The following is a 27,908-nucleotide window of genomic DNA, read 5'->3' as shown; positions in this document are numbered from 1 at the left end:
TTTTGTATTCACAAAACTTTGAATTGGCTTTTGCTCATAAAAATTACTCCTATCCCAATTATCTAACAGACTAATAATACATTCACTAATCTAGTAGAACAAAAAATAAAGTGTTCCTCTGCACAAGGGCAGAGAGAACGAGACAAAAAAAAAAGAAAACAAAGGAAAATTACAAGGAAAGAAGAGACGATCCTGTACACATGCCTCTATATTCGTCTCTTACCAAAGAAAATAGTCTAAAAACAGTGGTAATATACAAGACCTATGAAACGAATGAAGTAAGCAATAATGCCTACCAATACAATTTTTCCTAATCTTTTGACAGGACCTACACAAAACAATGGATATCTATCTCCATATTACAAAGCCCTCATGTATGACCAGCTTCGTCTGCACAAAAACCATAACAAAGTTTAAGTATTTTTTTCATTCTGCCATGAAAAAATAGATAAATACACAGAAAAGAAAAATCAAAGGCCAGAAAGGAGGGAGAGGGAGGATATAGAAGGATTATATAATGGGGGTATCAAAAAATTGGTATTGAATAGGCTGAATGAACAAGCTGGTTCTTCCTCGGAAAAGGGGCTCTCTAGTTCTGTTTTTTTTTTTATTTTCTTGGATTGCAGTCTTGTAACAGATTTATACCCCTACGATACAGCTCTAATTCAGTATCAACATTACTTTAGTTTTACCATTGCAATATCAAAAGAAATATTTACATCTAAAAAATACCATGGTTATTTACATAAATAACCAGCATCATAGTTATTAATCTCGGATAATGGTACAACAAAGGGACTGGTCATATTATAATACAAACTAAATAATTTATACTGCACATACAAAATACAAATACTCAAAAATAATATACCCAAAATTAAATAAATTCATGATAAATAAGTCACAGTTTACACTCAGAATCACCATCAATCAAGGAGCAATAAGAATGTAGAATGAAGTCAAAATATGAAAGATGATGGTCAAATTATCAGGGTAAAAAAACAGAAAACACATTAGATAAAAATTACAAAAATGTGAACTGTTGAATATTAAGGAAGAAAAGAACCCCAAAAAGGAGAAAAAAAAAAAAAAAAAGCAGACATTTGTGAGCTCTGAAATGCTAACAGAGTGAGCTCTAATGCAAGAACAGAAACCTGTGATTGGTCATTGGCCAGAGAGGTCGGGCCAGGGCAGAAAAAGATGCTAGCAATGATATCTATTATCTATCTATTACTATATATTAGAAGTTTTCCCCTCCTCTCTCTCTCTCCCCCTGCCACATGTCATTATGTGGTTAAAATTTTCCCGCCAAGCTACAGTACACAACTAAGGAGCTTTTTTTGGGTACTCACAAAAAGCTCTATTGAAACGGAATCAAAACAGCATGGTTAATATTTAATCAAATATTAATTGTTTCGACTTCTGACCATATATAATTATTGCAAATATTAATTACTTTACAAAATTAAGAAAGTATTTTCACTGAACTGATAGAAATATTCTTATTTAATAATTACTCATAAATATTTTAACTGATCTTGCATTAATTAATATTTTTATTAAGTGTATATTATATTAAAATATAAAGATAAGAAAATATAGAAAATTATTTTTAACAAAATATTTCTCTAACATTTATGTTTGTAAATAGTACTAATTTTGCTGCATTTCATTTTTGTTGGAAAAGCCCTCCTAATTGTGGACACCCCTTAGCCTACCTTACTTGTGGCCTCTTTGGGTGGTGATTTAGTCCAACATGGACTAAAGATAAAACCAAACTAAAATATATAAGTGTGGGACAAACTTCACCTTATAAGCCGATTTTGTATGATTGAGTTAGGCCTATAACCCACTTTCTAAAATGGTACTAGAGTCTATTCTAAATCCATCGTTGGGTCACCTGCATTTGGCACACTCCAGGCTGAAAGTCCTGGGAGTGATGTGGAGTATTGGAAAAGTCATCTTCTTAATTGTGGACACCCCTTAGCCCACCTTAGTTGCTGCCTCTTTGGGGTTGCCTGAAGTGAAACCTTGAGGGTAGTGCTTTAGTGGTTTAATTAGCAGCACACTCCTCCCAACACACACCCTATCATGGTTGAAATTTAATAAAATATGAAAAATTATGAGTCATTAAATAATATGTAGGGCCCACTATCTTTTGTAATTTCCAAAACAAATTAACAAATAAGAGAGAGTGTGCTCAAAAGAGTGTGTTGCTAGCACTTCTCTTAGTGGTTAGTCCCATGCCGACTAGAGATATGATCAAATTAAAGTATATAAGGAGACAACCCTCATCTTACAAGCTGGTTTTGTAGTGTTGAGTTAGGCCTATAACCCACTTTCTATGAATTTTAGTGTGTCGAATTGAATATACTTTATAATTTTTCCTTAATTGTATATTTTGTTTTGTTTATGAAATCACTGCAGAGCGATGTGGTTTGAATTTAACCATTTCTTTGAGTTGGTTCCAAAGTTATTATTATTAAACTGTGTTTCAGCAATATACTTCATATATTGTATTCGGTAATGATTTTTACAATTGATACTTGTTATTACCTTACAGTAAAGATAAAATTATTATTGAACAATCAATTAATCAACATTTTGTTATTGTCTAAAGTAACATTTTTGTATGTATTTTTTTTTTCCATTCAACTATTATATTATTACACTAGAATCAAATATATATTTTGTTTTCATTATTAATTATATGCATTTCCATATATACTGTATATAAAATTTTTCCCTACATTATCAACCAACTACATCTACATGCCTTTTTACTAGCTGAGAATGCGATTTGTGTTGCGGTTCTTATTTATATAAGAATAAAAGAAAATAAATTTTTAATCACTTATGCTATCTGTTTACAATATGCACCATGGCATCTTTTAAAATATGATACAATTATAATATTTTGTTTACGTTAAAAATATAAGAAAACTCCGTACTGAAAATATAAGAAAATTATTAGTAACAAATACTATTTCTCTAACATTTGAATTTAAAGTGCCAAAATGAATATAGTTTATAATTTTTCCTTAATTGTCATTTAAAATTTTATATATAAATTAAATATATATAATTTAATAAAAAATAAAGAACTTAAAAAATATTTAAGAATTAAATTGTAATTTAAGTTAAATGTATAATTTTAAATTTTTTATTTAATTATTCTTATTATTATTAAAAATTATTTATTTAACTATTAAAAATAATCCATTTATATTTTGAATAATTATAAAAATAAAGTATGAACATAATTACATAATTAAATTTTAATATTTATATATAATATTTATAATAATATTATTATATAAAAATTTTAACTAAACAATTAAACTAATGATCATAAATATATGTATATGTATAACACGGCATATGCGGGCGGGGGACAGGGGACTAAATACCCGAATCTGAACCCATCCCCTATTTATTTAACAGGTATTCACAGGAAATTTTCCCTATTTGTTTTAATAAAATACCAGGTTTCTATCGCAATGCCACTGTCGACCAAGTTAATATATACTACTGAGATTACCATTGAGGAAAAAGCTTTTCACAAAAATCAACACCGATCAAGAAATTTCAAAGTACAAAATGTTTCATATACCACTAGTGAAAAGCTCACAATTTTACCCCACCCCTCAATGAAAAAAATTTAATAAAATATGTACTTCAATAATGACTAAACTTTTGAAACAAGGCCATAGAACATAAAAATACCTGTACAATGGTGACAACAGGGCATACAGATTCCAACCCTGACAGAACCAAGCACACTCAGCTGCTTCATCCATTACAAGTCATCATTCCACTTTAGAATTGGGTGGATGGATAAGCAAACTGCTCTGCCCTGGTTGCATATGTTGCACTTGTTGCTGTGATTGATGTTGCACAGCTAAATCTGTGGGAGAATGTTGCTCCTGCTCCTGTTGCTGCTGCTGATGTTCTGAAGGCTGACATGATTGTTGGGATTGGATGGGTTGAGATGAAGTTTGTTTTTGAAGAGTCGGTGACTGCTGCTGCTGCCACTGCCCCCCAGAATTATGTGCATGAGAAGGTAAGCTAGTTGATAACTGTTGTGGGCCCAGCTCTTGAGTAATAGTTGGTAGCTCATTTCCAGCAGAATTTCCAACAGGTGTGCTCCCCAGAGAGCTCGCTTGAGTAACTGGATTGGGCACATTGGAATCAAATGGTGATTCTGACGTTTTCCACTGAGAAGATGCACTGGGAGGAACAACAGTTACACTAGCTGCATCCATACAAACAGGAGACATTGCAGTGTTTGTACTGACTTGTGAAGCACGGTTTGCAGGATGTTGATCAACTTTAGGTGAATCAGATTGAGACATGCTTGATGACTCAGACTGCACCTGACAGTTTTGTTGCAGCATTCTCTGAACATTTGATTGAGTCTGATTACTTTGCTTATATGGTGGCTGAGATTGTAGCGGCTGTTGATGATGATTAGAAGCAACAGCTGGCTGTGGAGGTGATGCCATATGGCCTGCAGTAACAGACAAAACATGTCCTTGAATGCTATTATCAGAAGGAGATACCACTGGCTGAGGTTGTTTCAATGTAGTGTTTGCTGGTCCAGAATGTAGCTTTTGCTGCAACTGGGAATGATTTGAAGAATGGGCAGCAACCAATGGCTTGGATGGTTGATTTGGATTACCAGATCCAGGATATAAATTTTGACCTTGCATCACGGGCATGATTTGGTCCACTTTCTCAACAGTTTGGCTTCCTGGAGATACAGATAATCCATTTAGATGAGATGGATCCACAGAGTTGTTTTGTTGGATCAACATGTTTCCTCGTCCTAGTCCTTTCAGAAGTTTTGCCTGCTGTTGAGACTGTGCATGCTGTGGCTGATTAGGATGCTGCCTACCAGGCTGTGGATACTGTCGCTGCTGTGGCTGTCGCTGCCGTTGTTTTGCTGTCTGATTAGGCAACACACTAGCACCAGGATTCCTGCTGAAACCATGTGGTAGGTGATGTTTCTGCTGTTGGTGCTGAGAAGACATGGGAGTCAATGGGGATGTTGGTGTTACAGGGGAAAGAGATACTTGCTGCAATGAATTTTGAGGTTGTGCTTGTGAACTATTTTGCAGAGGTGATGATACAGAAAGCTGGGACTGTGGCTGAGCATGTGGACTCAAAGAACTCGATGCAGCAAGCTGTTGCTGTTGTTGGTGCTGCAGATATCGCTGCTGTTGGTGCTGCAGGTGCCGTTCCTTTGCCAATCGAATTGCATAGGCCTGTTGTGAATTAGTAGCATGATTTGGACCTTGAAGAGAATGGGGATTGCTGAGATGGGACTGTTGTTGAGATAGTTGATGTGGCTGCTGGGCATGTCCTGGGTATGACTGAACAGGTGGTGCTGTCTGATTATTAAAGGAAGAATTCATCCCACTAAAAGCAGGAATGCCTTGGCTGTTCCCTTGTGTGACCTGCATCGGAAGTTCGGGAACCATCATTTGTCTTTGGTGTTCTTGGTTATGGCCAGGCTAAAGAAAATGGGAAGAAAAATCATTGGTTAAAATAAATAGGATCACCATAAATGTTAATTGATGCACAAAGGCAAGATCAATCAAAATAGAACTGACTTGCTATGAACTTATTGCCCAACCAAGTTGAGAAACTATTGGAAACATTGTAATAACTGGGATGCTAAATTGGATGGATATTAAGTTTCATAGCCAAAAGCAGAAATTCCAACCCCAACATGTTAATTATCACCAATAGAACCAATTAAATTCAAAGAGAGAACCAGAGCACTTCTCACCCTCATCATATGTACAGTCTCCCGAGGTCTCAGCATTGAGTTTCCTTGTCCAGCACCAACTCCAGCATGCATATTTACAGGGCTTGGAATCCCCACCATACTAGAAGAAGGCATGCCTCCAGAACTAAGCATAGATGATGATGGCACTCCCTGAAACCCTGGTCTAATGCTTCTGTTAATCCCACCCAACATGCCCATACCATTTCCACTAGGCAACATTCGCACACCACCAAGATCACTTCCTGAAAGAGATCCTGGAACAGACATGGTAGATTGCGGCATGTTTCTGCTAGATATCATCTGATTATATTGTTGTATTCTCTTCTGTTCGTCAACTGATAAAGGTGGAGTTCGTGAAACTCCATATCTACTATCCCTGAAAACACATGCAGTCCCTAGCATTGAATAACTAATTATGTGTATTTAATAATTGCTAGCAAGAATCTCCAGTTATAAAATGTGCTAACCTGGCAGGGGCTGCCAATGGACCAGATGATGTTAAGTTATTGCTAAGACCAATACCAGAAGATGATGGAAGTGATGAATTTAGCCCAGCTGAAGGATGCACAGATGAAACAGAACTATGATTTGACATTGGTAAACCACCAGCAAGAGAGCCTTGATACCCAAGAGACAGGACATCTGGGCTTGTTTGATTTGTATCACAAAGATCAAGTGGCCTTCACCAGAACTCAAAAATGGTTAAGATACTTGTGATTGTGCCAAAGAAAACAATAATGTACAACCAGAATGTGAAAAATTCAAGGTAACCCTAGTTGTGGCATAGACAATAATACAATAGTATTCATAACTTTAAAACTTCAATGCTAACCACCACCACCACCCAACAAAAAAATCAAATCAAATCAAATAGAACTTACGTCAAAACATTTCCATTCAAGTTGTTCGGGCAGATTTGGGAAAGAGCAATCCCGTGTGAATTATGGACAGGTACTAATGGTTGGTTATCATTCTGCATTTAAACAAAAGAATTTCAAATCAGCTGTTATTAAAAGGTTTTAAAATTCTTACAGCTACCACCCTGCTCATAGATACACATCAATAATATTCTTCAAAAATAATTACACCAACCAGCAGTGTATGTCCCATATCGGTAAGATATTACCATACAAAATCAGCAGGAAAAGTGCCAACAGGATATAAAAAAGTTATGCTGTTTGCTACATAATCACATTAAAATCAGAATTAAAAAAATGACAAAAATTATGATTAAATGTCTGACTTCTTCAGAGGTAACTGCACTCTAGAAATCAACCAGGAAATAAACCAATAGATACAGAAAAGTCCAATTCTAAAAAGGTTACCATTAGGACCGCAGGAAGGGGGAGTTAATTAAGGATAATTAGAATATTAGTTTTAGAGTTAGTTAGTGACAAAAAAATAGGAAGACTTAAGGTAAGGAAATTCATTCAGATCTGCCAGTTACCATTCGTAAATTGAACATTAGTTTGCTGTGAAAGGAAAAATCCTTTGTGAGGGGGAAACCTTTGGAGGACTTTGTTCTGTTCTTTTCCCATCAATCAAGAAATACAATCTTTTATATTCTTGCAAGGTTTCAGAGTTGAAGCACAGGCTGCACAAGCTATTGAGGAGTGAAGAAATGTTCTGGGAGGACTGGAGACTGGATTGGAGAAGGCTTGACGATTCTTAGTTTTGGGAGGAAGGGTTAACGTAGAGAAGTTTTGGGAGGAAGGAAGGATTTAATGCAATAGAAATAAAAACTCAAAAGGAACTTGAGCCCAAGTTAAGGCACTTGAGTTTTAGTAGTAGTATGAATAAAACAAAAGCAAATCCGAATCCTTATATTATGTTTTAAAAAGGCACGTGAGCCCAACCTACTCAGTTTAACAAAGCAGTGAGACCAATTTCCATTTGAACCGCAAGCCCAAACCAGACATCTCCTTCATAACCCTAATCTGAAACTGCCTCCACGATTGTGGACGGAGAAACTTCTCCCCTTCGCAAGATCCACAACACGCATGACAGCCGAGAGGAGCGAAGCAGCCACGATTGCCTTTTTTGCGGCTTATGCAACGCGACACCATCGCAATCGTGTGAAGGGGAAACCCTTGGAGGAGAGTTCTCTCTTCTTTGTTCTGTTCTTTAGTCTTAGAATATGGGTTATGGGCCTAACTAAAAGTCATTGACTGAGGGTTGCCCCCCACTTATATATTTTATCTTGGTCTTATCTCTAGCCGATGCGGGACTTGGGTTTTTCCCAATACACTCTCTCACGCACAATGTAATACAATCAGGCCATTGTAATACAAGCAGATCTAATCTTAAAATGGCATTCATACAACTACAAGCATCACTAAATTCAAGTTTCAACTGTATATCAATTAAGTTTGTCGGATATTTGAATTAACTAAATCATATTTAACTAGTCATAAAAGTGATTGACATATAATAAATACCATTTTTAAATGTCACTGCAATTGTATATTAGAATCCACCTAATATAAGATTTTGATTAAAACCTGATTCCTGTGGTAACGTTGCTTCTGCCCAATCTTGATAATTTTATCAAAATGAGACTTCAGAGTATCCTCCTCCATTGGTCCTTGCAAACGTTGAAACAACTGTCGGGCACTACCCTGCTAAAGATACAAAAATGTAAAACCAATCAAACAATGAGGATCTACTAATATGTATGTGTGAACGCATAATAAAAATTAAGAAATAATAAGGTTTAATTAATCATTTGGTCTCTCTATAGTTACAAAAACTTTCCCTTTTAGTCCCAATGCTTCAAAGCATCCCCTTTTAGTCCCTACACATACCATTTTTAATCCCTGTTAGTCCAATCAGGACTTAAAGGGATTAAAAGGATATGTGTAAGGAATAAAAAGGATTAAAAAATGTGTAGGGACAAAAAGGGAAAGTTTTTGTAACTATAGGGACCAAATGAGTAATTAAACCAAATAATAGAAGTATTCATGCCTTTGGAATTCCAGGTAGTGTAGACGGATAAGACTGAGAAGACCCTGAGTCTTCCGCGCTATCTGCACCATCCCCAGAAGTTCTATCCATTAAAATTTTGTGACGCTCCTTGCACTCTTTTGGTTTCCGAAAGATACACTGGAAATATTGCAAAATTGTATTCCTTCAATTACAGATCCATGAGAAAGATAGCTGAGAAATAAAGGAGAAAAGAAAGAACAGTTCAGTCATGATTGACTGAGTGGAAAACAGAAAAGGGAGAATACTCCTTCCAAGGATTTCCCCTTCTACAACTGCTCAGTTTCCCAATCAAGGTTTATCAATAGCAAATAACAGCCTATGGCGGTGAGCTAAAAATCCACAAATCCGCAATACACATACGGCAGATGGCATGATGGCCTATGGCAGAAGCATGGTAATTGAATCGGGATACAAATCAAGAATCGGAAGGCCAATTTTCCAAATCACAAATCTCAGAAAAAACAGTATAATAATAAACTAAAATTCAAGTAAATATCATAAATCTAAAAAAAAAACAATGTCATAACAATTATCAAAGTCTCAAAATCTCATCACATAAAGTCATTAACATAATTCTTAAAAACACCAAGGTTATCAATAGTGGATGGCAGCTTATGGCTGTAAGCCAAAAATCTGCCATATACATATGGTGGACCTATGGCAGAAGGAATGGTGGACAAAAAAAAAATATAGACAAAAACTAAAAAAAAGCATAAATAAATTTCAAAAAAAAAAAACAGAAGAATCATATACTAAATTTCAAGAAAATATCATAACATTCATCAAAGACATAATGGTGATTAAAAAGGATAGTTATAAACTAACAATTAAATAACAGAATTAGAAAACAATTAAATATATCAGAATTTAAAAAAGGATACAAATAATAATAGTTTTTTAAACACAATTAAAGAAGAATTAAAAATATAAAACCAAAATAATATTTATAATGAACAAAAATACAAAACTTTATAATTAAAACACATAATAGAACAGTAAAACAAGAGAAGCAAAGAAAAAACAGATAAAAAAAGAGTGAAATAAAGGAGACAAGTTTGTTGGAGACGGTCATCGCCACCAGAGATGATCACAGCTGCCAGTGATGGTTGTTGCAGGGTCACTGGAAGAGTACCTCAGTATTGCTGGGGTGCAGTGTTTAGTTTAGTAATTGGTCACAATTTTATATCTCGAGAATACAATACTTTTATAAGGGTTTTTCAAACATTTTGGGCTTTGGGTCTGATCAGATCATGGTCCAAACTCAACTTTTCTTTTTTCCAAGGGTTTTTAAACGTTGTGGGCCTATGGGCCATGTCATACAGGTCAGGTCATACGACCTAAACCCTTCTCTTTTTCTTTAACTAATCTCTTGCAATTTCTGCTATAGCCACTGCACACAACACGGACACCACATGAAGTGAGTGCCATAACTGAAATGGTGGAGGACACCATAAAATGCGATATGGCAGATGGCAAATGATGGAGGCTCCAAAATGACACACCATACCGCTATGGCGGGGCCCATAAACATTTCTCAGCAACATTACTCTTACCCAGCATTATTTGACAGACATTGAAACTTTATCAGCTTTCCTAGTATGGTGCAGGTGCAATTGGTGAATGTCAATAAAAAGAAAAAAAATTAAAATGAAGATTTTTAGGTGAAGGAATGTCACTAGGGGTGTAAATGTGCTGAGCTATTCATGAACTATTCGAGCTCAACTCATTAATTACTAGTTCAAGCTTGTTTGTTTAATTAAATAAACAAACCCAAGCTTAAGATTAGGCTTGATTATTTATATGATCCGAGCCCAAGCTTTCAAAGCTAGACATTAAGAGCTCGTGAATAGATCGTTTATATATATAAACAATTTTATATATTCTAATAATTTATAAAAAATATTTTCTTACTATTTATCATTTTTTAGTTGAAATTAGAAAACATGAAAGGTGTTGTTGTTTATGTTTCATTGAGGTCTAAATGATTTAGTTGATAAAAAAATTGATGAAGATTTTATTGGTCTTTGTTATTTATATATTGATTATGAAAATATGTAATTTGAACTTTGTTGAGAATGTTAAATTGATTTTGAAGTTTCTTTTTTGTAAAGGTCAATAAGCTATGAACTATTTTAATAGTCTAAAAAAATTTAATTCCACATATCACATGTTAAGCACATTTTTTAAGTAGTAAATAATTATCTGGTATTAAAATAATTATCAAATGCTTAATCGATAAAGTTAAAAAATAATTTAACAAATTGTAAAAGCAAAAATCATAAGTTATAAATGAGTTAAACAAGTCAAGCTCAAGCTTCTTTTTTTTAACAAGCCAAGCCCAAGCTTTCAATTAGTTAGGCTCGTTTAAGTAAATGAGCCAAGCTTGAACAATCAATTTATTTTACAAGCCTAAGCTTTAAGAGCTCGGCTCGACTCAATTACACCCCTAATTGTGACAACTATCATTGAAGATGTCCTTCTGTCCAGCAACTATAGCACCTTTCCTATATGTGTAATTATATCTGCATATCATTACCTTGAATTGTATAGTACTGTTGATAGCATCACTAACAAGCTCCCAGTTTGGACCCATATCATGCACCAGGACAACAAGAGCCTGCAACATTGGATAATAGATAACAACTTTCTGTAAGTCACTAAGTTCAAATATTTACTCCAAAACATGACAAGAGTTAAGTTGAGATAACTATCGAACAACAGACAACCTGGTCTTCAAATAGTGACCAAGGACTTCCAGAACCAGGCTGTCCCACAGAAACCTACAAAAATTATTAAACCAAAAATGCAAATAAATAGATCAGCACGGTGACAACAGACACTTTGCTACCACACAACCATCTAAGTTCCCAGCAAAATTACCTTAAGTGCTTTGGCTTTCCTCCCCCTATCTCGTCCACCACTAATGATTCTAATAAATTTACTTGGACTGGACATGTTACTCATTTGCGAAGCAGCAGGGGAGGGAATAGAATTAGCTATTGGAGCAACATTGTCAAAATTATCAAGGGATTGTTTTGTTGTCTTCAGCTTCTTCACACTATGCTGGCCATACAAACCTTCAAAACACGACAGTTAAAAACATCAAGCATGAAAAAAATATAATACTGACTACAGAAAAGTTTTCTAAATATATTATCAGATAACAGGGCAGTTTACCGCTACTTCCATTAGGTTCAAAGTGATGACTATCCAATCTCTTCTTGGCATGATCCCTCTGTTAAATACATAAAAACACCATAGGATAAGCGCTGAAGAAAATATTGTGAACAACTAAGAAAAGGAAAAGCATAAAAGTAAAGTTCTCCAATGTCTACTTCAAAACAACATAAAACATTATAAGTTCAAAACTCCATATCCCATCTAAACATTATTGACTTCTATAGGTGTGTTTGTTTTCATGTTTCAAATGCTCAAACTGAGGTTTGACCCAAAGCAACAACACACAAGCTTTTCCATTGAGGTGCCTTGAAAGTTGTGCCAACTACAAACCAAACACACACTTTATCCCACAACTAAGCAACATTCAACTAGTTTTTACAGTAGAAAGAGTCTCTAAGGTTTTATTTGAATTGGTGGAAGGAAATGAAATGGAACAAATTGGAGTGAAACAAAACATAATAGAATAAAAGTTCTATTTCATTGTTTAGATATTTTATAATGGAATGGAAGAAAGTTCTTGATCAACTGTTTGGAAAGTGATCGGATGAAATAAGTGATAACTTTTTTTATTCCCATATTACCTTTACTTTAAAAATACCAATATTTTATTTATATTAAAAAGGAAAATAATTTTAACAAAATATCAAAATATAAAGAACTAAAGGGTCATGGAGTCATAGACTAATAGTCTAATATTCATTTTTTATTTTAATTACCTGATTTGTGTGATTGAAATAATAGAGAAAAGACAACTACAGCATGGTGCAGGCAAGGTGAGAAGTGTAAAAAACGTAGCAGTAAAAAGCATAGAAGAAATGTGTTGCTGAAACAATTCATTCATTGATAATCAGAGGGTAAGAATAGAACCATAACTTCATAATTTATACAAAGTTAGACCTTTAGCTCCTCTCATCCCCCCAAATTGGGATAGGTTTCACTAGTTTCCATTATATTTAATCCTCATTTTATCAATCCAAATAATGAAACATAATAACATTATATTCCTTCCCAACCTCTTCCACCAATCCAAACAGACTAAATCTAAAACAGCATAGGTATCATTACCCCCAATTTCAGTTTACCTCAATGAAATCACAATTCAGAATTGTTGGCAATTGCTCTGTCATCCCCATATTATATTAGAGAACAAGGAAGCTTTCAGTTTTCAACCAAGATTTACATCTATCAAATACTAATGAGGTTGTCCTCAAAATTATACACACACACACACACAGACACTAAACTTTGAAATTGGCTAGTATTAATTTCCATTTTAAATTACAAACAGGAAGGAGACAATGAATTAGAATGCTTATCAATTCTTTCCGCATTTAGTGCTGCATTTTCAGTTCTATATTAATTTCCTTCTTTCCATTCCTCTTCATATCAGATTTCAGAGGGGTAACAAAATTCATCATGATGGAAAGAAAAGTACAAGGAGATGAGGAATATGAAGGATAATTGATCTCCCTTAGCAAAAGAAAATGCAAAGTAAAGCAGCAGAAAAACATCAATGGAGCAAAGCTACCAAGTCCCTTTACAGACAGAGCAAAGAGTATTTGAAGAGGAATCTTTGGTGGAACAGGAGTTGAGAGTGAATGAATTTGAAGGGTTACAAGATAATCCCCATTTTCCTTCCATCATTTTCAACTCCCACCCCCAAACAAGGGAGTGGTTTACTTGGAGCCATTTGATTTGAAAAAAGCACCTTCAGTATTCATTTTTATGTTTTCACTTTTGATTACAAAAAAAAAAAAAATCATCTTGATTTTAGTTTGTATTCTATTTTCAAAAATTTATATAGAAAATTGTGAAAATAACTTTTCATTGTCTTCTGGTTTCACTATTTCCTATACAAACTTCCAAAAACAGGAAACTTAGTCAAAAACAGAGTGACATTTTTGTAATTAAAAATGAAAATAGAAAATATTTTCTCAAAACAAACAGTCCCTTAAAACATTCCCTCATTTCCCTTTCCAAACCCCACCCCCAACCCAAACATAGCCTTAAGAAATCCCCCTCAAAAAGGCTAAGTGTTTTGCACCAAAAGAAAAACCCAATCAACTTATCCATAATCAACTTCCGAGCTGATGAGACATCTTTGAAAACAAAGTGTGTGTGTGTGTGTGTATATATATATATATCTTCCAACCAAATTGAAAACAAAGAGTTTTTGTTTATGTAGGAGTAGAACAAAGTTTATGCATAATGCATTGCAATTTTAGTAAGATACGAGGAAAATGACTTGGAAGTAAAATTCTGAGAAAATGTCATACCAAAAGTTCCATTGTTTTATCTGGGATCAAATTACGAAGACAGAGAAATTAATGAGGATGTCACACGTAAGACACAATCAGAAAGGTTAAAATGAGAAAGACATCGGTGTTACTTGTGATCGCAAAGTACCTATCAAGTTCAAAGGAAAGTTTTACCGTACTACTATATGTTTGGCTATACTCTTGGTAGTGAATATTGGGTTTTAAAATAAAAGAAAAGGTGGAAAAAGAAAAAGTAAGAATGCAGCACGCCAACACAAATACAAGAGATATTGGAGGAGCCCTGATTGAGGAAAACACGACAGAAAAATGATTAAGGTGGTTGGGCCCTGTGAGAAAAGGGGAAAGCAAACCAAGGACATTAGACTGATTAGAGAAACTTATTAAGAGAAATCTCATAGTAAAAAATATCTATAAAGGATTTGGTCTCTAGCTGAGCCTAAAGGTGTCATGTGACCCATGTAGCCAACTTCACCTAATAGAATTAGGTCTTTGGTTTTGTTCTTATATGTTCCGACCAAGTACAGTAAATTATAAAAATATATCTGCTTACACAAAAAGGACAAAAATATGCCATACAAGGAATAAGATAACCTTCTAAACTGGAAACAAAAATATATGTTTCCAGTTTTGGTTCCCTCCGAGACTGCTGTGTAGTCTGTCTTGGGAACCATCCCACTGGTTTTTATTGTAATCACAGTACCTCTGGTACTTGGTTTTCATTCATATATATATATATATATATATATATATATTATCTTTGCTGACCAAAAAAAAAAAAAAAGATAACCTTCTAAAAAGTGTGGCCAAATCACTTTAGTGGAATAGCATATAATGGAGCAACTGCTACACCAAATATAACGGATGCAATGATAAAACTTCACATTAATGTGATACCATATTTCCAAATACAGCATATTTAGACAAAATTAAACAATCAGAACTTGAGTTTAGTTTCATCATGAACAAGTGGAAAGATGAATATCATGGTAAGGAAATTTTATATAAAAGAATAACCTGTTCACTCAGGACAACAGAATCCAATTGCCATCCTTGATCATATGAAGAACCCTGCACGCAAAATTGTTTTAGAAACTACAACAGAAATACAAATTATTATAAAAAAGATCCACAAGTCTCAAAAGTCTGCAGACATAGTTACATAAATACAGATTTTGATTACCAGATTCTTGGACTTCTTTTTCTTTGTTTTAACTGATGTTTCTCCACAGTCATAAGCTACTTGCTTTTCAAAATCTCCAACTGACTCCACCTCCAAACTTTTCTGGATCTGTGATCCAACATTTAAAGTACTCTGGTCATCCTGAAAGGAATTGGTGTCTCCACTAGAAGCATCTGTCTTAGCATGAGCCTGTACTGTCCCAGAGATCACAGCAAAAGGACTGACAACTCTCTGCCTAGAAGCTGTACGCATGCGTTTCGTTGGAATTGATCCAACATTTAAACTAGCGGGCCTTCTTCCAAATAGCACGGATGGCTGAGCTCCAGTTGAATAACGCCCATAAGGCAAATCAATTCCAATTTCACTGGACTTATGAGTGTAAGACTTTATCCTGTTTTTGTGTTTTTTCTGAAATGATTTTGATGATCTGCTACCCTCATAGACACCAGGCAAATAATAAGTACTATTTTCTCCTTCATCCTCGTCATATGCAACCTCTTCATGCCCAAACTCTACATATAAATTTTGAAAGGAAAAAAAATATTGTGATTGATTCCAGACTGATCAACAATACACGTATAAATCAAATAATCTACATGTTCCCAATACAACTCTCTGCCTAGAAGCTGTACGTATGGGTTTCGTTGGAATTGATAGTACCTGCTGCAGCATCATACATAGATGTTTCAACTTCCTCTTGAATGCTACTACCAGTTTTCTGAGGCGGAAACCGAAATAGTGTCATCAAAAGTATAAGACATAAGAGATAAAAGAACAAGGATCACAAGTCACAGCAAAAGTATCTTCAAACCAATAAAAGTTCAGCGCTAGTCATGAAGCATTAAACCATCCAGGAAAGTAAGCTAGTAAAATTAGAGCATATACAAGCATAAATTTACCTCATACTGTAGAAAATGAGATTCAATAGACTTTCTGTATGCTTCCATTGCAGTAGGAGGAACTGTATAGAAAAGGTTTTCCTGGAAAGTAAGATGCAACATGTAAAACTGATATTTGAGCTAAAAAAATTTGCTAATCATAAACTAATAGCAAAAGTAAACCAAAGTAATCAATAACTATAAAAAAAATTATTAGTGGTGTTATAATTGTTAATATTTAATACTCTTATATTTAGTCTAAGCAGTTTATATCAATTTGTAGATACATTATTTTCTCTTTACAAATTTAAAAGTATATAATATAATTTAATATATAATAAAATCTTATATTTCATTAGGTTATTTTATAATAAAATCATCTCTACTAAATTTGAAAGTATATAATATAATTTAATATATTTTATATTATTAGCTATATTTAATTTAATTTCACAGTGCAACGCACAGGTGATATACAGCATGTAAAAGGGCAGCCTGGTCCAATGAAAATTGCTTATTATAACAAACAAACAAACAGCAAAAGTAAACCACAATCATCTATTAAATCATATTGAAATAGCCACACAGTCACATACAATGGACTTTAAAACAAGATTTTGATTTGACTAACGGAGAAAATAAACAAGAATCACTACCGTACAAAATTTATAAGCTAATCAAATAAGGATAAGGTAACTTGATCCATACTTCTGTAAGATGATCATCCCATGACATGTCAACAATGCCTGAGTCAGATATTTTATCGGGAGTTGTTGGTGCTTCTGCTTGACTGGAAATTCCCAGAGATCTACTATCCTTTAAAAATCTCAAAGCATAACTGTGCACCTTAAATACCACCTGTTTTCTGGGATTTTGTCCATCCAGGTATTTGCTTGTTGCCTGACCAAAACCACCAACATTCAAGCATCAGTAACAAATAATAGGAATACCTAGTTAAATCAAGCACAATAAAGTCCACCCATAACCCAATAGCTGATACATAAAACAAATCAACAACAAACCAGAACACAAGCAACGCACTAGGTTCAGGATTCCACAAAGCATAATATCTAGGATGGCTTTCAAGTTTACATAATCTCATAGTACATTTCTAAACGCAAACTAAATGAATTTATTTTGTTGCTGTTGAGAGAATATTCCTTTTAGAGTAAACGAATTTGCATTTGTATAAAAGTAAAGTCCTATCACAACACCAGCCAATGTGGTGGCAAACAAAGAAAGATCACTTTTTTAAGAATGGGATAATAAAAGGACAGAGTATATAACCAGCACCATCTTCGAATTGCTCCTCCTGTTCCCAGAAGCTTCATCTGAATCAATGTTCCCAGATTCAACTGAACCATCAATGCAATTACGCCCAGGAACATCATTGTCTAGAAGGAGCTCAATTGAATTCCAAAACTGCATGACAGCCTTTGCCATGTTGTGAGACAAAATTTTCACCCCAAGATGTTCGCTTTGTTTTTCAAATCTTAACCGAGAAGTAAAAGATGCCTGATGAGATAATTGTGCAGCAGCAGTTATCTTCCAAAGACGCTCCTACAAACACATTTTGGTGGGACAAAAAAGATGTATTGAAAATAAATAAATAAATATCAATTAAATTTAACAAGGGTTAGTCTTCAAGTCCAAATGATGATAGAGCAGAGAATCAAAAGTAGGTCTAAAAAATAATACCTGTGCAAAATCATTCGCCAACCATGTCATTTCCTCAAGGACAAAACCCCAGTGAGACTTTCTATGGATCTGTGAGGGCAATGTGCGAACAGATAACTCTGCAATCCTCTTCCGCTTGACCTGTGTTAACATATGATGTCAGAAGTTTATAGTTTAAAGACAAACCCACAAAATAAGAACAATCAATAGAAATGGAAACAAAAATTTAAAACCTCTATAATTTTAGCCTCTTCCAAAATAGAATCTTCAAGAGCCTTGTCTGGTAACTTCAAGTTGTGTGTAGAACATGGTTGACAGTCAGAGGCAGTAGTAGTAGTAACCTTTTCAACCGGAGCAGTTTGAGTTGTTGAAAATGATACATCCATAGGAACTTGAAGTCTTTCACAACTGTCTTCCATGATACAATTAGGATGATCCATCAGGCCAACACTTTTCTCTTTATCAGCATTTGATATGGAACTTCCGTTGTTGTGCAGTCCTTTAATATTGGGAGAATCTTTCACCTTGTTTAGCATGCCAGAACTATTAATATGGATGTCTTCCTCACTTTTGACCATATTACCACTACCAAAATGGTTTTCGTAACCAGTAGCATGTTGATTGTTTGAAGTAACCCCACTTTCACCAGCATTGGTATTACTACTTTCTTTTACAACTCCACAGCCAGTTAAATTGAGCTTCTGATCAAATTCTGATGTTTGTTCCACAGTATTTCCATTTGCATCAATATTCTTCGTATTACTACACATATTATTATTATTATTATTTACATCTCTAGCTAAACTAGTCTGTGCACAGGAGAACTCCGAATAATTCTTCATGCCTAATGCAGCACTGCAATTTTGGTCTCCATTTGGTACACCTACCCTGTCTAATTTTATGTTTCCAAATCCATTTGGCTGACCAGAACAAGATTCATTTCCAGGTTGTTTAGTAACTGCACAAGGTGAAGGCTCAAGATCACCTGAAGTTCCCAGGTCCCTTTCTCCAACTGCTTTAGCTTCCCTAGAAGCCAAGACAACTGAATTTTGTACAATATCATCTTGAGAAGGTACAATTCGTTGATCTTCTTTGAAGTTTTTATTCATGACAATATCCAATTTGTCTTCAGGAACACTAGCACTGCCACTAGCTGTTTGACAAGCTCGGACACCAACCAACTCATTACCCAGTGGATTATTGGACGTTGGATCTTTAGAAAGAACCTCACCGTTTGAACTTGTAGGCTTTGGCTTAGAAACAGAAAGAACATTGTGGTCCTTTTGTTTGTTTGTATCAGATATTATTCCCTTCAAATCCCTTGAACCCCCACGAGGACCATGATTTGGTTTGGACCTATTCCTTCGCGCATATGGCCTGAAAATAGCAGAATCTTCAGTCTCCTTTGCATTTTGATTCCCACCAATTCGAGAAGATTGTTCTGAAGGAGCAATATTATTCCTTTTATTTGAATGTAGAGACCTCTTTTCGCCTTCAAGCAACTCATTATCACCATCAAAAAGCAAGAGGTTGTCAGCGGTATTTGGTTCACTAAGAGAAGGGACCCCTGGTCTAGCACTACTGTCGACAGAGTCACCATGAGGGGAGGCAGTCAATACAAAACTACCTTTTGCTTCACTGAATCATATTAGAAGAGAGGAAAAGAGAAAAAATTGATAGGGCATCATTAAACGAATTAATACACAGTAGATATTCATAAACAAGTAACACGTACTGGAGACAAAACAAAAGAAAAAGACAAGAAAATAATAGTCAACCTGGTCACAAACTGCTCCTGGTGCTGATCAGTGAGTGAAGTAGACTGAACACTAACTGAAGCACCATTCCCTAACTTAAAGTCCAAAGGATTCCCTCCCTGCAATTACAAAGCACCACCGAGCTGGTCATCATTTACATGGAAAAATTGTTTAAAGTAAGAATGCAGAAGAACAAAGCTGTCATACTTTTTCAAGAAATTGTAGTTCCCTTCTTCTTTCTTCGCGCGCATCATACTCCAGTCTGTATCAACATGCATGAGTTATTCTTCAAGCATAAGATTACATTGGCACTCAAAAAACACAATCAAACAAATAATGCAAGTACACAAACAGTTTTCCCTTCACCTGAGCTCTGCCTGGGCCTTCTCAATTGCTGCTCGGCGCGGAGAGGTTTTCAAACCAATACCAACTCCACCATCAACAACACCCCCCATGGAATCAACCTCAGCATTTACAAGGAGAGCAGATCCTGAGTTACATCCATGCATCCCACTCTTAATAACTAAGAGTCTCACTTTCCATCTATCAAAGAATCTGCAAATTTTGTAAAGAAAAGAGGGCAAATTAGGATGTAAATCCAAGTACAAAGCAAACCACTAAGGACTAAAAAGTTCCTCACTGACCAAACATTAGAAAAGTTAACAATTAAACAATACTTTACAAACAGACAGTAACTTTGTGTATGTGTGAGAAACGTACTCCAAAATAGTAAGTTGATATAGGTGAACTAATTTCCAGCAAGATTTAATTCTCCACATCAAAAAAATTCCCCAAATTAAAAATGGGGCTCTACTCTAAGCAAGACTGTTAAATCATGATGTCTAGAATTTGGATCTCCTAAATTTCAGATACTGCATGTCATGCAGTAAGTGTTTAAAGTTTAGACGGCTCAAGTTTTTTTTCCAACTGAGTTTAAGATCAATCTTGATTGTAAAATAATTTGGATGGTTTGAGATTGTATACAGTTTCCTAAAACACTAAACCATCTCAATCCAGGATGTCTATATGCCCCACTTACAAGCATGAGCTGCAATGGTTCCATACTGATTAAATATAAAATGGGAAATTGGGAACAGGTGAAGGAAACATAGGTATGTTATGGAATTATATATATCAATCAGGAATCATGTTTATATTTCAAAGCAATTTATAAATAATCTCTCATGGGAACTCAGTACTTTCCTTGTTTTATTTATTGAATATTATTAAACTATTAAATAATAATATACACCAAAACAAGAACAAAAAGTGCAAGCAGAAAATGATATGATGAACACTTCATGGATAAGTATCATGCACTGCATGACCATTTAAAATCCTTCAATTTTCAATTTTCTATTATTATATGATAGGGGGGCTCCATCCCAGAATGTAAACTCTTTTCATCACTTTGTAATGAAAAGCTAGCATGCGATAAAAGTTTCAGGTCCTGTTAACTAATTGCTCACATACATTATAATAGATTTTTTCATTTCCATTACAATGGAAATTCAGACAATTCTTTAGCACAAAGGATATCTGTTTCCACTGAGTGGGTAACCGATAATTGATAAGAGATAATCATTGCAAATAAGCCACGGGTAAATATCACTTTCAAAAGGAGATGTAACCCAAGTAGAAAAACACACTGATCTATACCAGTTACTGAGGAAAAGCTTCACCTTATAATCAAATTGCCCAAAACATTTTGAGATATATGCTAGAAAATTTCTACAACATAATGGTATTAACGATCATCCTCACATAAGTCACCAGATTATATCAATCGTTTAAGAGATACAAATAACATATATACGACTCAACAGATTAGAGGAAAAGCCAGAATAATGTCCAAGTTGAAAGCAAAAGCTCCCCAACCCCAAGCTTAAAATGTTTGCACAGGAAAGGAAATCTTTGACCAGACAGAAGCAGCGCACTAACAGCCCACGCGCGCGTCAATTTAGAAAGATACCAACTAACTAATAGCAACAAACTAAAAGTTATGGTAATTAATATGTAGCGTTCTTAACACGTTAACAGCACACACACCCGACACGGGCGTCAATTTAGAAGGATACCAACTAAACTAATTGTAACAAACTAAAAAATTATGGTAGTTAATACTCAAAATTTTGAACACGTATATTCAACAACCATATTACATCGCATGAAAAGGTTGCCGCCAATGATTCCCTTAAAAAATTTGAACTGACATCACCAACCACACATTTACACTTCAAATTACTAGCTCCCCCCTTAAACATAAGCATTCTAATTCCCTTGCCGGTAAGTGTCAAAAACAAAAACTCACATTTTAGTAACACAACAATGCAGCACCCCATTAACAGACACAAACCCATACACATTCCATTCCAACACAATGCACAGCACAAACATCACTTCCCAATTCGCCCCATCATTCAAAACCCTAACCGCGCCCATTTCCCCATAATTCCCCCAATTCAAAAATTCTAGGGTTTCGAGGGAATGCCAATAAAACAACAATTAAGGCGAGAGAAGAGCACCTGAGCGCGAAAATGCAAACCTAGGGCACAATTCAGGCGCGTCCCGAGTCGAAATTCCTCTCTCCTAGGGTTTTGGAAAAGGGGGGGGGGGGGTCCCCGAACAACAACGAAGGGAATTGGCCCTAAAACCTAACGTGTACGGAACCGAATGCGAGAGCCATGGAAGAAGAAGAAGGGTTGGGTTGGGTTCGTTTCGTTTTGTTTGTTCCCTCAGTATGGGTGGGTGGAGCAATTGGGGTTATTTCGTTGCGTTTCGCTCTCTATAATTTGAAGAAAAAAGGGTCGTTTTGGTGTTGGGGGTTGTCGTTGGTGATGTTTCGAAAAGAGAGAAAGAGAGAAAGAAGGGACTATGCAACCTCTGGTGAACTGTTGTGGGCTTTGGGTCATGAAGACGACGACGCGCAGAGGAGAGGGCTTGTTGTGAGAAACTGGACGTCCATTTTGGGCTTTTTATTATACACTCTTCCTCTTTCTTTGTGTATGAGTGTGATTCAATCAGATTAAAAATGAGTTTAACTTAATTTGGTTTAATTGCACTAATTATGCTTGTGAATTGGGATGTTAGCAATTAGGAGAAAGGTTTTGATTTGGTTTTATTGCAAGGAAGAAGACGATGTGATACGCCAAAGCAACATATTTTTTTAATATTGATTTATTGTCATCCAATAAAACAAAATACATTGTTAGAATGTTTAATTGAAATTCAAACTATTTTGATTTTTTATAACATTACTTATTTGATTATGAACATGAAAATGTTTTTAAAGAAGAAATAAAAGATGAAAACATGGGTTGAAAATTTGAAAACATCTCTAAAAATTGAAGTTTTGAATGTTTTCTTTAAAGATGTAGTGACGCGATAATAATAATTGAAGTATTACTTATTTTCAATTTGAAGTTTTGGTTATCACAATTTAACTTCTTTTGTAGTGACGTGACAGCAACAATAACAAAGTTTAATCACTTCAACAAATTCTCAATATTATTGTAATGGATGTAAAGGTGAGGGTTTTCAAAGCAAGATAGATAGAAAGGGAGCATCGCATCAAGAACTCGAGTCCTCTAAATGTTCTCTGAAAAATAGAAATGGGAATAAATGAAAACATGATGGTAGTTTTTAGTGTCATTGTCATTGCTTTCCTTCATTGTTCAACAGATATCACAATTTTTCGCTATCATTGTGTTGTTTCTGCTATTATTTTTTACGAAGCTTATATTAGATATTTTCTCCTTGATTTCTTCCTTTGTTCTCTCATATAGTTTTTTTTCCTTGTCGAAAGTATTTGTCAGTAATAGCAAGACATCAGCAATGTCTTATCATGATACAGTATTGAAAAATCAATAGCCCTGTCTATGAGGGGGAAAAGTAATCTTATAGCACAAAAGTTTATCCAAATAGAGCATGAGGATGAAAATCTTAGTTCAAAAGTTGTATTTAGGATGAGAAAGTGTTTTAGGACCTTTATAGTCAATGGAAGGATGCTCTTGTGATCAAATTGTTAGGAAAAAAAATGGTTACAATATCACGAGTGAGTAACTTAAGAAATATGGCACTTGGACAAAGGTTTGAATTCTGCAATAAAAAAACAAAGGCTTGCAACATCTAACAATCAAGAAATGATGGAAAGCAGAAATTAAGGGTAGTGTTTTAAGAGTGAGAAAAATTTCATCCCTTACATTAATATGTAGAGAACTAGTTAAGAGTGGTAATTATGGAAGATGATGAAACCCTAAAAAAAGATGAGAAAGTAATTGCTATTGAAGCAGACAAAGATAATAAGAAAGAACCAATTTCATGCATTAAGCCTTATGGACAAGGTTGATTTTTTAGGAGGTGGTAATGGTGGGATTAGGGACAGTTGTGACAATTATTGACAAGAATTAGAAGCATTTACATATTATTAATTATGTATATTATTTTATTAGTTTCAACTATGTATTTTAGGAGTATTTATTTTATGCAGGGTAAGATGGTAGGCAATTATTAAGTTTTTAGGAGCAATAATTATGCATTATGAAGTTCTTTTGTTAGGTTTTTTTTTTCTTCCATAAGAGTCGTTACAATTTTGGGATAACTTTTGCTCTAATTTTTTGTTTAATTAGTATGCCTAAATCTCAAATTTTAGTTTTCTATTAGAGTGAGTTTGGATAAAAAAAAATTAACTGAGAAAAGTAATTTATCAGAGAATTTAAATTTCTTTAATCTAAAATTCATTGTTTGGATTTTTTTTAAGAATTTAAGTTTTTAGAATTTTAAAACAAAATTTTAAACAACTAAAAATGTGGAACTTTAATTTCCTTCTAAAATGTGAAAAATTGAAATTCTCTTCTTGATAGAAGAACCTTCCAAAACGTTTTGTGTATTTCCTTTATAACCTTCATCCTCTCTTCCACTTGAAAGTTCCCGAAATCTCGTTCTCGAACTCACGACTGTTCCCTCACGCCGATGATTCTCTTCTTCAAGAAACATCGTTTGAGCTCGCGGAGCGTCGATTGGGTGCGAGCGTAGGGGGACATGTAGAGCTGCATCCGCTAGTTAGGGGAGCAACTGTCGCTGCCTATCACACGGTGGAGGTGCTCACCGTTGATTGAATGTTGTGGTCGGGTATGATGGTATACGATGTCGTGTCCCGGATTCCCTGCAACTCCCCATGCTGCATCAATATTCTTTTCCTTGGAAGCACACCAACCATATCTTCTCTCCTCTTTGCATTCATTTTATTCCACCATCACAATTTTAATTTTTTTTTATCCAAACACAATTTTGAAAATAAAAAAAATTTCAATTAAAGTATTTGAAATTCTTAAAATTTAAAATTTCTTAGAATTTTAAATTCTCTCATCCAAACACACTTTCAAAGAATTGTGTTCTAGCAACAAAAAAACATAGCATGACATCTGCAAAAATGTAATGGAGAATAGCTTTCATTGAAGTTTTTGTTAAAGTGCTTACTTGTCATCTTTTTTATCATAACCCTATTTATTTTCTAGTTAGGGTTTAATTGATAAGTGTTAATTATGAGTAGATTTTGAGGTTAAATTATATTATAATTTGTAATTTTTCTCTCCTAATTCTTCTTTTTTGAGCAAATAATTGTTAAATTAACATCATTTAATTTTTTGTGCAAAGAATATTAAAAGTGATGAATTTATGATATTTAGTGAGTAAAATAAAGTCCAAGAAAACAAGAATAATTAAGGAAAACATGACTAATTAAGGAAATAAGACTAATTAAGGTAAGGAGACTAATTAAGAGAATGAGGCTAATTAAGGAAAACAAGATTAATTAAGGAAAGGAGAATAATTAAGGAAAGTAAAACTAATTAAGGAAATAAGAATAATTAAGGAAACAAGACTAATTAAGAAAATAAGGACTAATTAAGAAAAGTAGACTAATTTAAGAACAGAAGAAAAAGGAAAAGACACATAGTAATTATAAGAAAATATAATTCCTTATAAAAGACAAAGACTAGAAGAAGGAAAAACAAACATTGAGAGTCATTCATTCCCTCCATTCCCTTTCGTATCTTTCTCCTCTTTACTAAATATTTTTCTCTTGCAATTATAAAACTTCCATGATAATGAGAAGTTAAACCCCTTTTGCTGAGAACTTGACAGCCAACTAAGTAATTTTTCTTCCTATCCATTTATGAATATTACATTTACATTATTTTTTCATGTGCTTAATATTATTGTTTGTGACTTGATCATCCATTTGCACGGTAAGTTTTAGGGGTAGCATTGAGAAACATTATTTTCTAATAGAACTAGGAAAATGTATCTAAATAAAGTCATAACTAGGAATATGTTAATATTTATTTAGCCTATTATACATCTCTATTCTTAATGCAATTTACTATTTTAGCTCTACAAAGGAATTTGAGAGAAAAAATAGATAAATTAGGTTGTTTCATACGGGGATCAAAGTTAGAATATACTACTAGATACATTTAGGGACCAAAGTGTAAATTGAAATAATTATAAATAGAGAAAAATTATTAACATTACATTAAAGAGTGACTCTAGTAGGCTAAGTTCCCAACATTCTCATCTTCTGAATTTCCTTGTACAATAATATTGAATTTTCTCATTTCTTCTATCTTTAATTAATCAATTTAAAAATTCTTGTTTAATTTCTCTTCTTGTTTGTTTTAATTTTCTGTCAATTTAAATTACTATTTTTCTACAACCTTTCCAAATCTTTTTCTTAATCAAATATTCGTCTACATAAGTAAAAATAAAATCCTTGTGGATACAATACTCAAATTTTCGTTTTAACTTTATTACTTAGGATGAATTGGTGTATTTGCCAATTCATCAACATTAACCTTAATTGAAAGATGTACAGAGGGAGATAAATGGTCAACCTCTTTTAGTTAGGAATAAAATTAGAGATGACTCCTTAATTTTTAATAAATAAGTATTTGAGAACATTCACAATCAAAAAAGAAAATTAAGGCATATATCAGGGGAATCCAACAAATCTTAAAAAAGGTTGATTCGTAACTAGTTATTATTCGTCTAAAAAATACTTTTCAACTTGAATGCAATCATATTTTGTTTTAGAAAATTCATTAATATACAAAAATTACAAGAACAATGGATGAAATTAGGAGATAAAAATACATCAATTTTTTCATACCCAAATTGTTAAGAAGAAAAATAACAAATAAAAGCCCATAATTTTTCAAATATTAAGGAAACGAAACATAAAATATTTAATATAATGAATAGTTTATACTTTATTTCCTTGCCTGAAAACAAAAAAAAAAGGCAATATATTGATGGTCATATTCTTTAGGCTTAATGTTCAAGTTTTATTAAAATGTTCAATTAGGTCTCTATATTTAAAAAAATTCCAATTAAGTCCTCAAATTTTAGAAAATGCATCATATTATCAATCTAGTCCTTTGTGTCCAATTGGGCTGACGCTAATACGATTATGAATAGTGATGGCTTTTGTTTATGAATTATGACAGTTTTTAGCCGATCCTATATATTTTATTATTTAGAAAGAATAAAAAATATTCATCATTCTAGAAACTGATTGAGAAAGTTGGGATATCAAGAAAATTTGTCCACAATCAAAGTTCTTTCACATTGGGATATCAAGAAGTTCAAGCAACATGAGACTAAGAATCAAAATTTAGAAAAAGAAGAAAAAATCCACCCAAATAACCCGTTGCCACTTCCTAAATCGCCTTTTGAACCTAAACCCAGAATTCCCCTTCACTTGCGCCCTCTAAACCACCGCCATCGACCCATGCAACATTACGACTTTCTCACGCGCGATTCATCCCTCGCCTCCACCCAATATCTCTACGAGGGACACTGCATCATTGGATCTCAAAGGACTTGGTTGCAACTTCCACCAAAACGGCAACAAATTTGGCCACACCTTCAATTTCGCCGTTGACCTCGACATTTCCAAGCTCAGCTTCTCCTCATGCCTCATCGGATCTCTAAAGCTGTGAGATTACTCATCATTCTCAAAACCCTAACTGTACCTCTCCTCTTCCTATCACCGCTGGCAAAACTGTCTCGTGGCCACAACCCCACTAGTTGGAGATGTGGGTGAAACACTTCAAACCCCATGAAAGAGAAAAACGCTTCAAACCTTATACTTTTGTTTCATTTTATATTAATAATAGT

The 27,908-nt window shown here is 34.1% G+C and overlaps 1 protein-coding gene across 5 annotated transcripts; it reads right to left on the bottom strand.

Annotated features, from left to right (window-relative positions):
- Positions 1 to 22,801, bottom strand: LOC100779997 (chromatin modification-related protein EAF1 B). 5 transcript variants are annotated; one of them, XM_006586181.4, is made up of 23 exons: positions 22,256 to 22,801; positions 20,097 to 20,285; positions 19,938 to 19,992; positions 19,752 to 19,849; positions 18,207 to 19,611; positions 17,995 to 18,114; positions 17,584 to 17,856; positions 17,005 to 17,196; positions 16,318 to 16,398; positions 16,079 to 16,136; positions 15,419 to 15,930; positions 15,253 to 15,306; positions 11,957 to 12,014; positions 11,660 to 11,856; positions 11,506 to 11,559; positions 11,316 to 11,396; positions 8,759 to 8,896; positions 8,296 to 8,415; positions 6,676 to 6,767; positions 6,262 to 6,474; positions 5,795 to 6,170; positions 3,727 to 5,459; positions 1 to 390 (listed from the first exon to the last, which is right to left on the bottom strand). In XM_006586181.4, exons 2-22 carry the CDS (start codon positions 20,237 to 20,239, stop codon positions 3,810 to 3,812), a joined length of 5,970 nt encoding a protein of 1,989 aa, XP_006586244.1. In that variant the 5' UTR covers positions 20,240 to 20,285; positions 22,256 to 22,801; the 3' UTR covers positions 1 to 390; positions 3,727 to 3,809. The 5 variants fall into 5 exon arrangements, with proteins under 5 accessions (XP_006586244.1, XP_006586240.1, XP_006586243.1 ...); XM_006586177.4 differs by having other exon boundaries at positions 3,727 to 5,516; positions 22,256 to 22,799; XM_006586180.4 differs by having other exon boundaries at positions 3,727 to 5,516; positions 18,207 to 19,554; positions 22,256 to 22,799.
- Between the last annotated feature and the right edge of the window lie 5,107 nt (positions 22,802 to 27,908).

Source organism: Glycine max, chromosome 8 (assembly GCF_000004515.6).
Source record: "Glycine max cultivar Williams 82 chromosome 8, Glycine_max_v4.0, whole genome shotgun sequence".
NCBI lineage: Eukaryota > Viridiplantae > Streptophyta > Magnoliopsida > Fabales > Fabaceae > Glycine > Glycine max.
Note: the sequence above shows the minus strand (reverse complement) of the source record. Positions and strands in the feature narration are given on the sequence as shown.

Excerpts from the sequence above, each read along its gene's own strand:
- LOC100779997 (XM_006586177.4), bottom strand. The coding sequence starts at position 20,239 with ATGCATGGATGTAACTCAGGATCTGCTCTCCTTGTAAATGCTGAGGTT. Across the intron at positions 19,993-20,096 it reads AAGGCCCAGGCAGAGCTCAG|ACTGGAGTATGATGCGCGCG; the intron begins GTGAAGGGAAAA and ends ATGTTGATACAG. Across the intron at positions 15,307-15,418 it reads AAAAGAAGTCCAAGAATCTG|GGTTCTTCATATGATCAAGG; the intron begins GTAATCAAAATC and ends TTTTGCGTGCAG.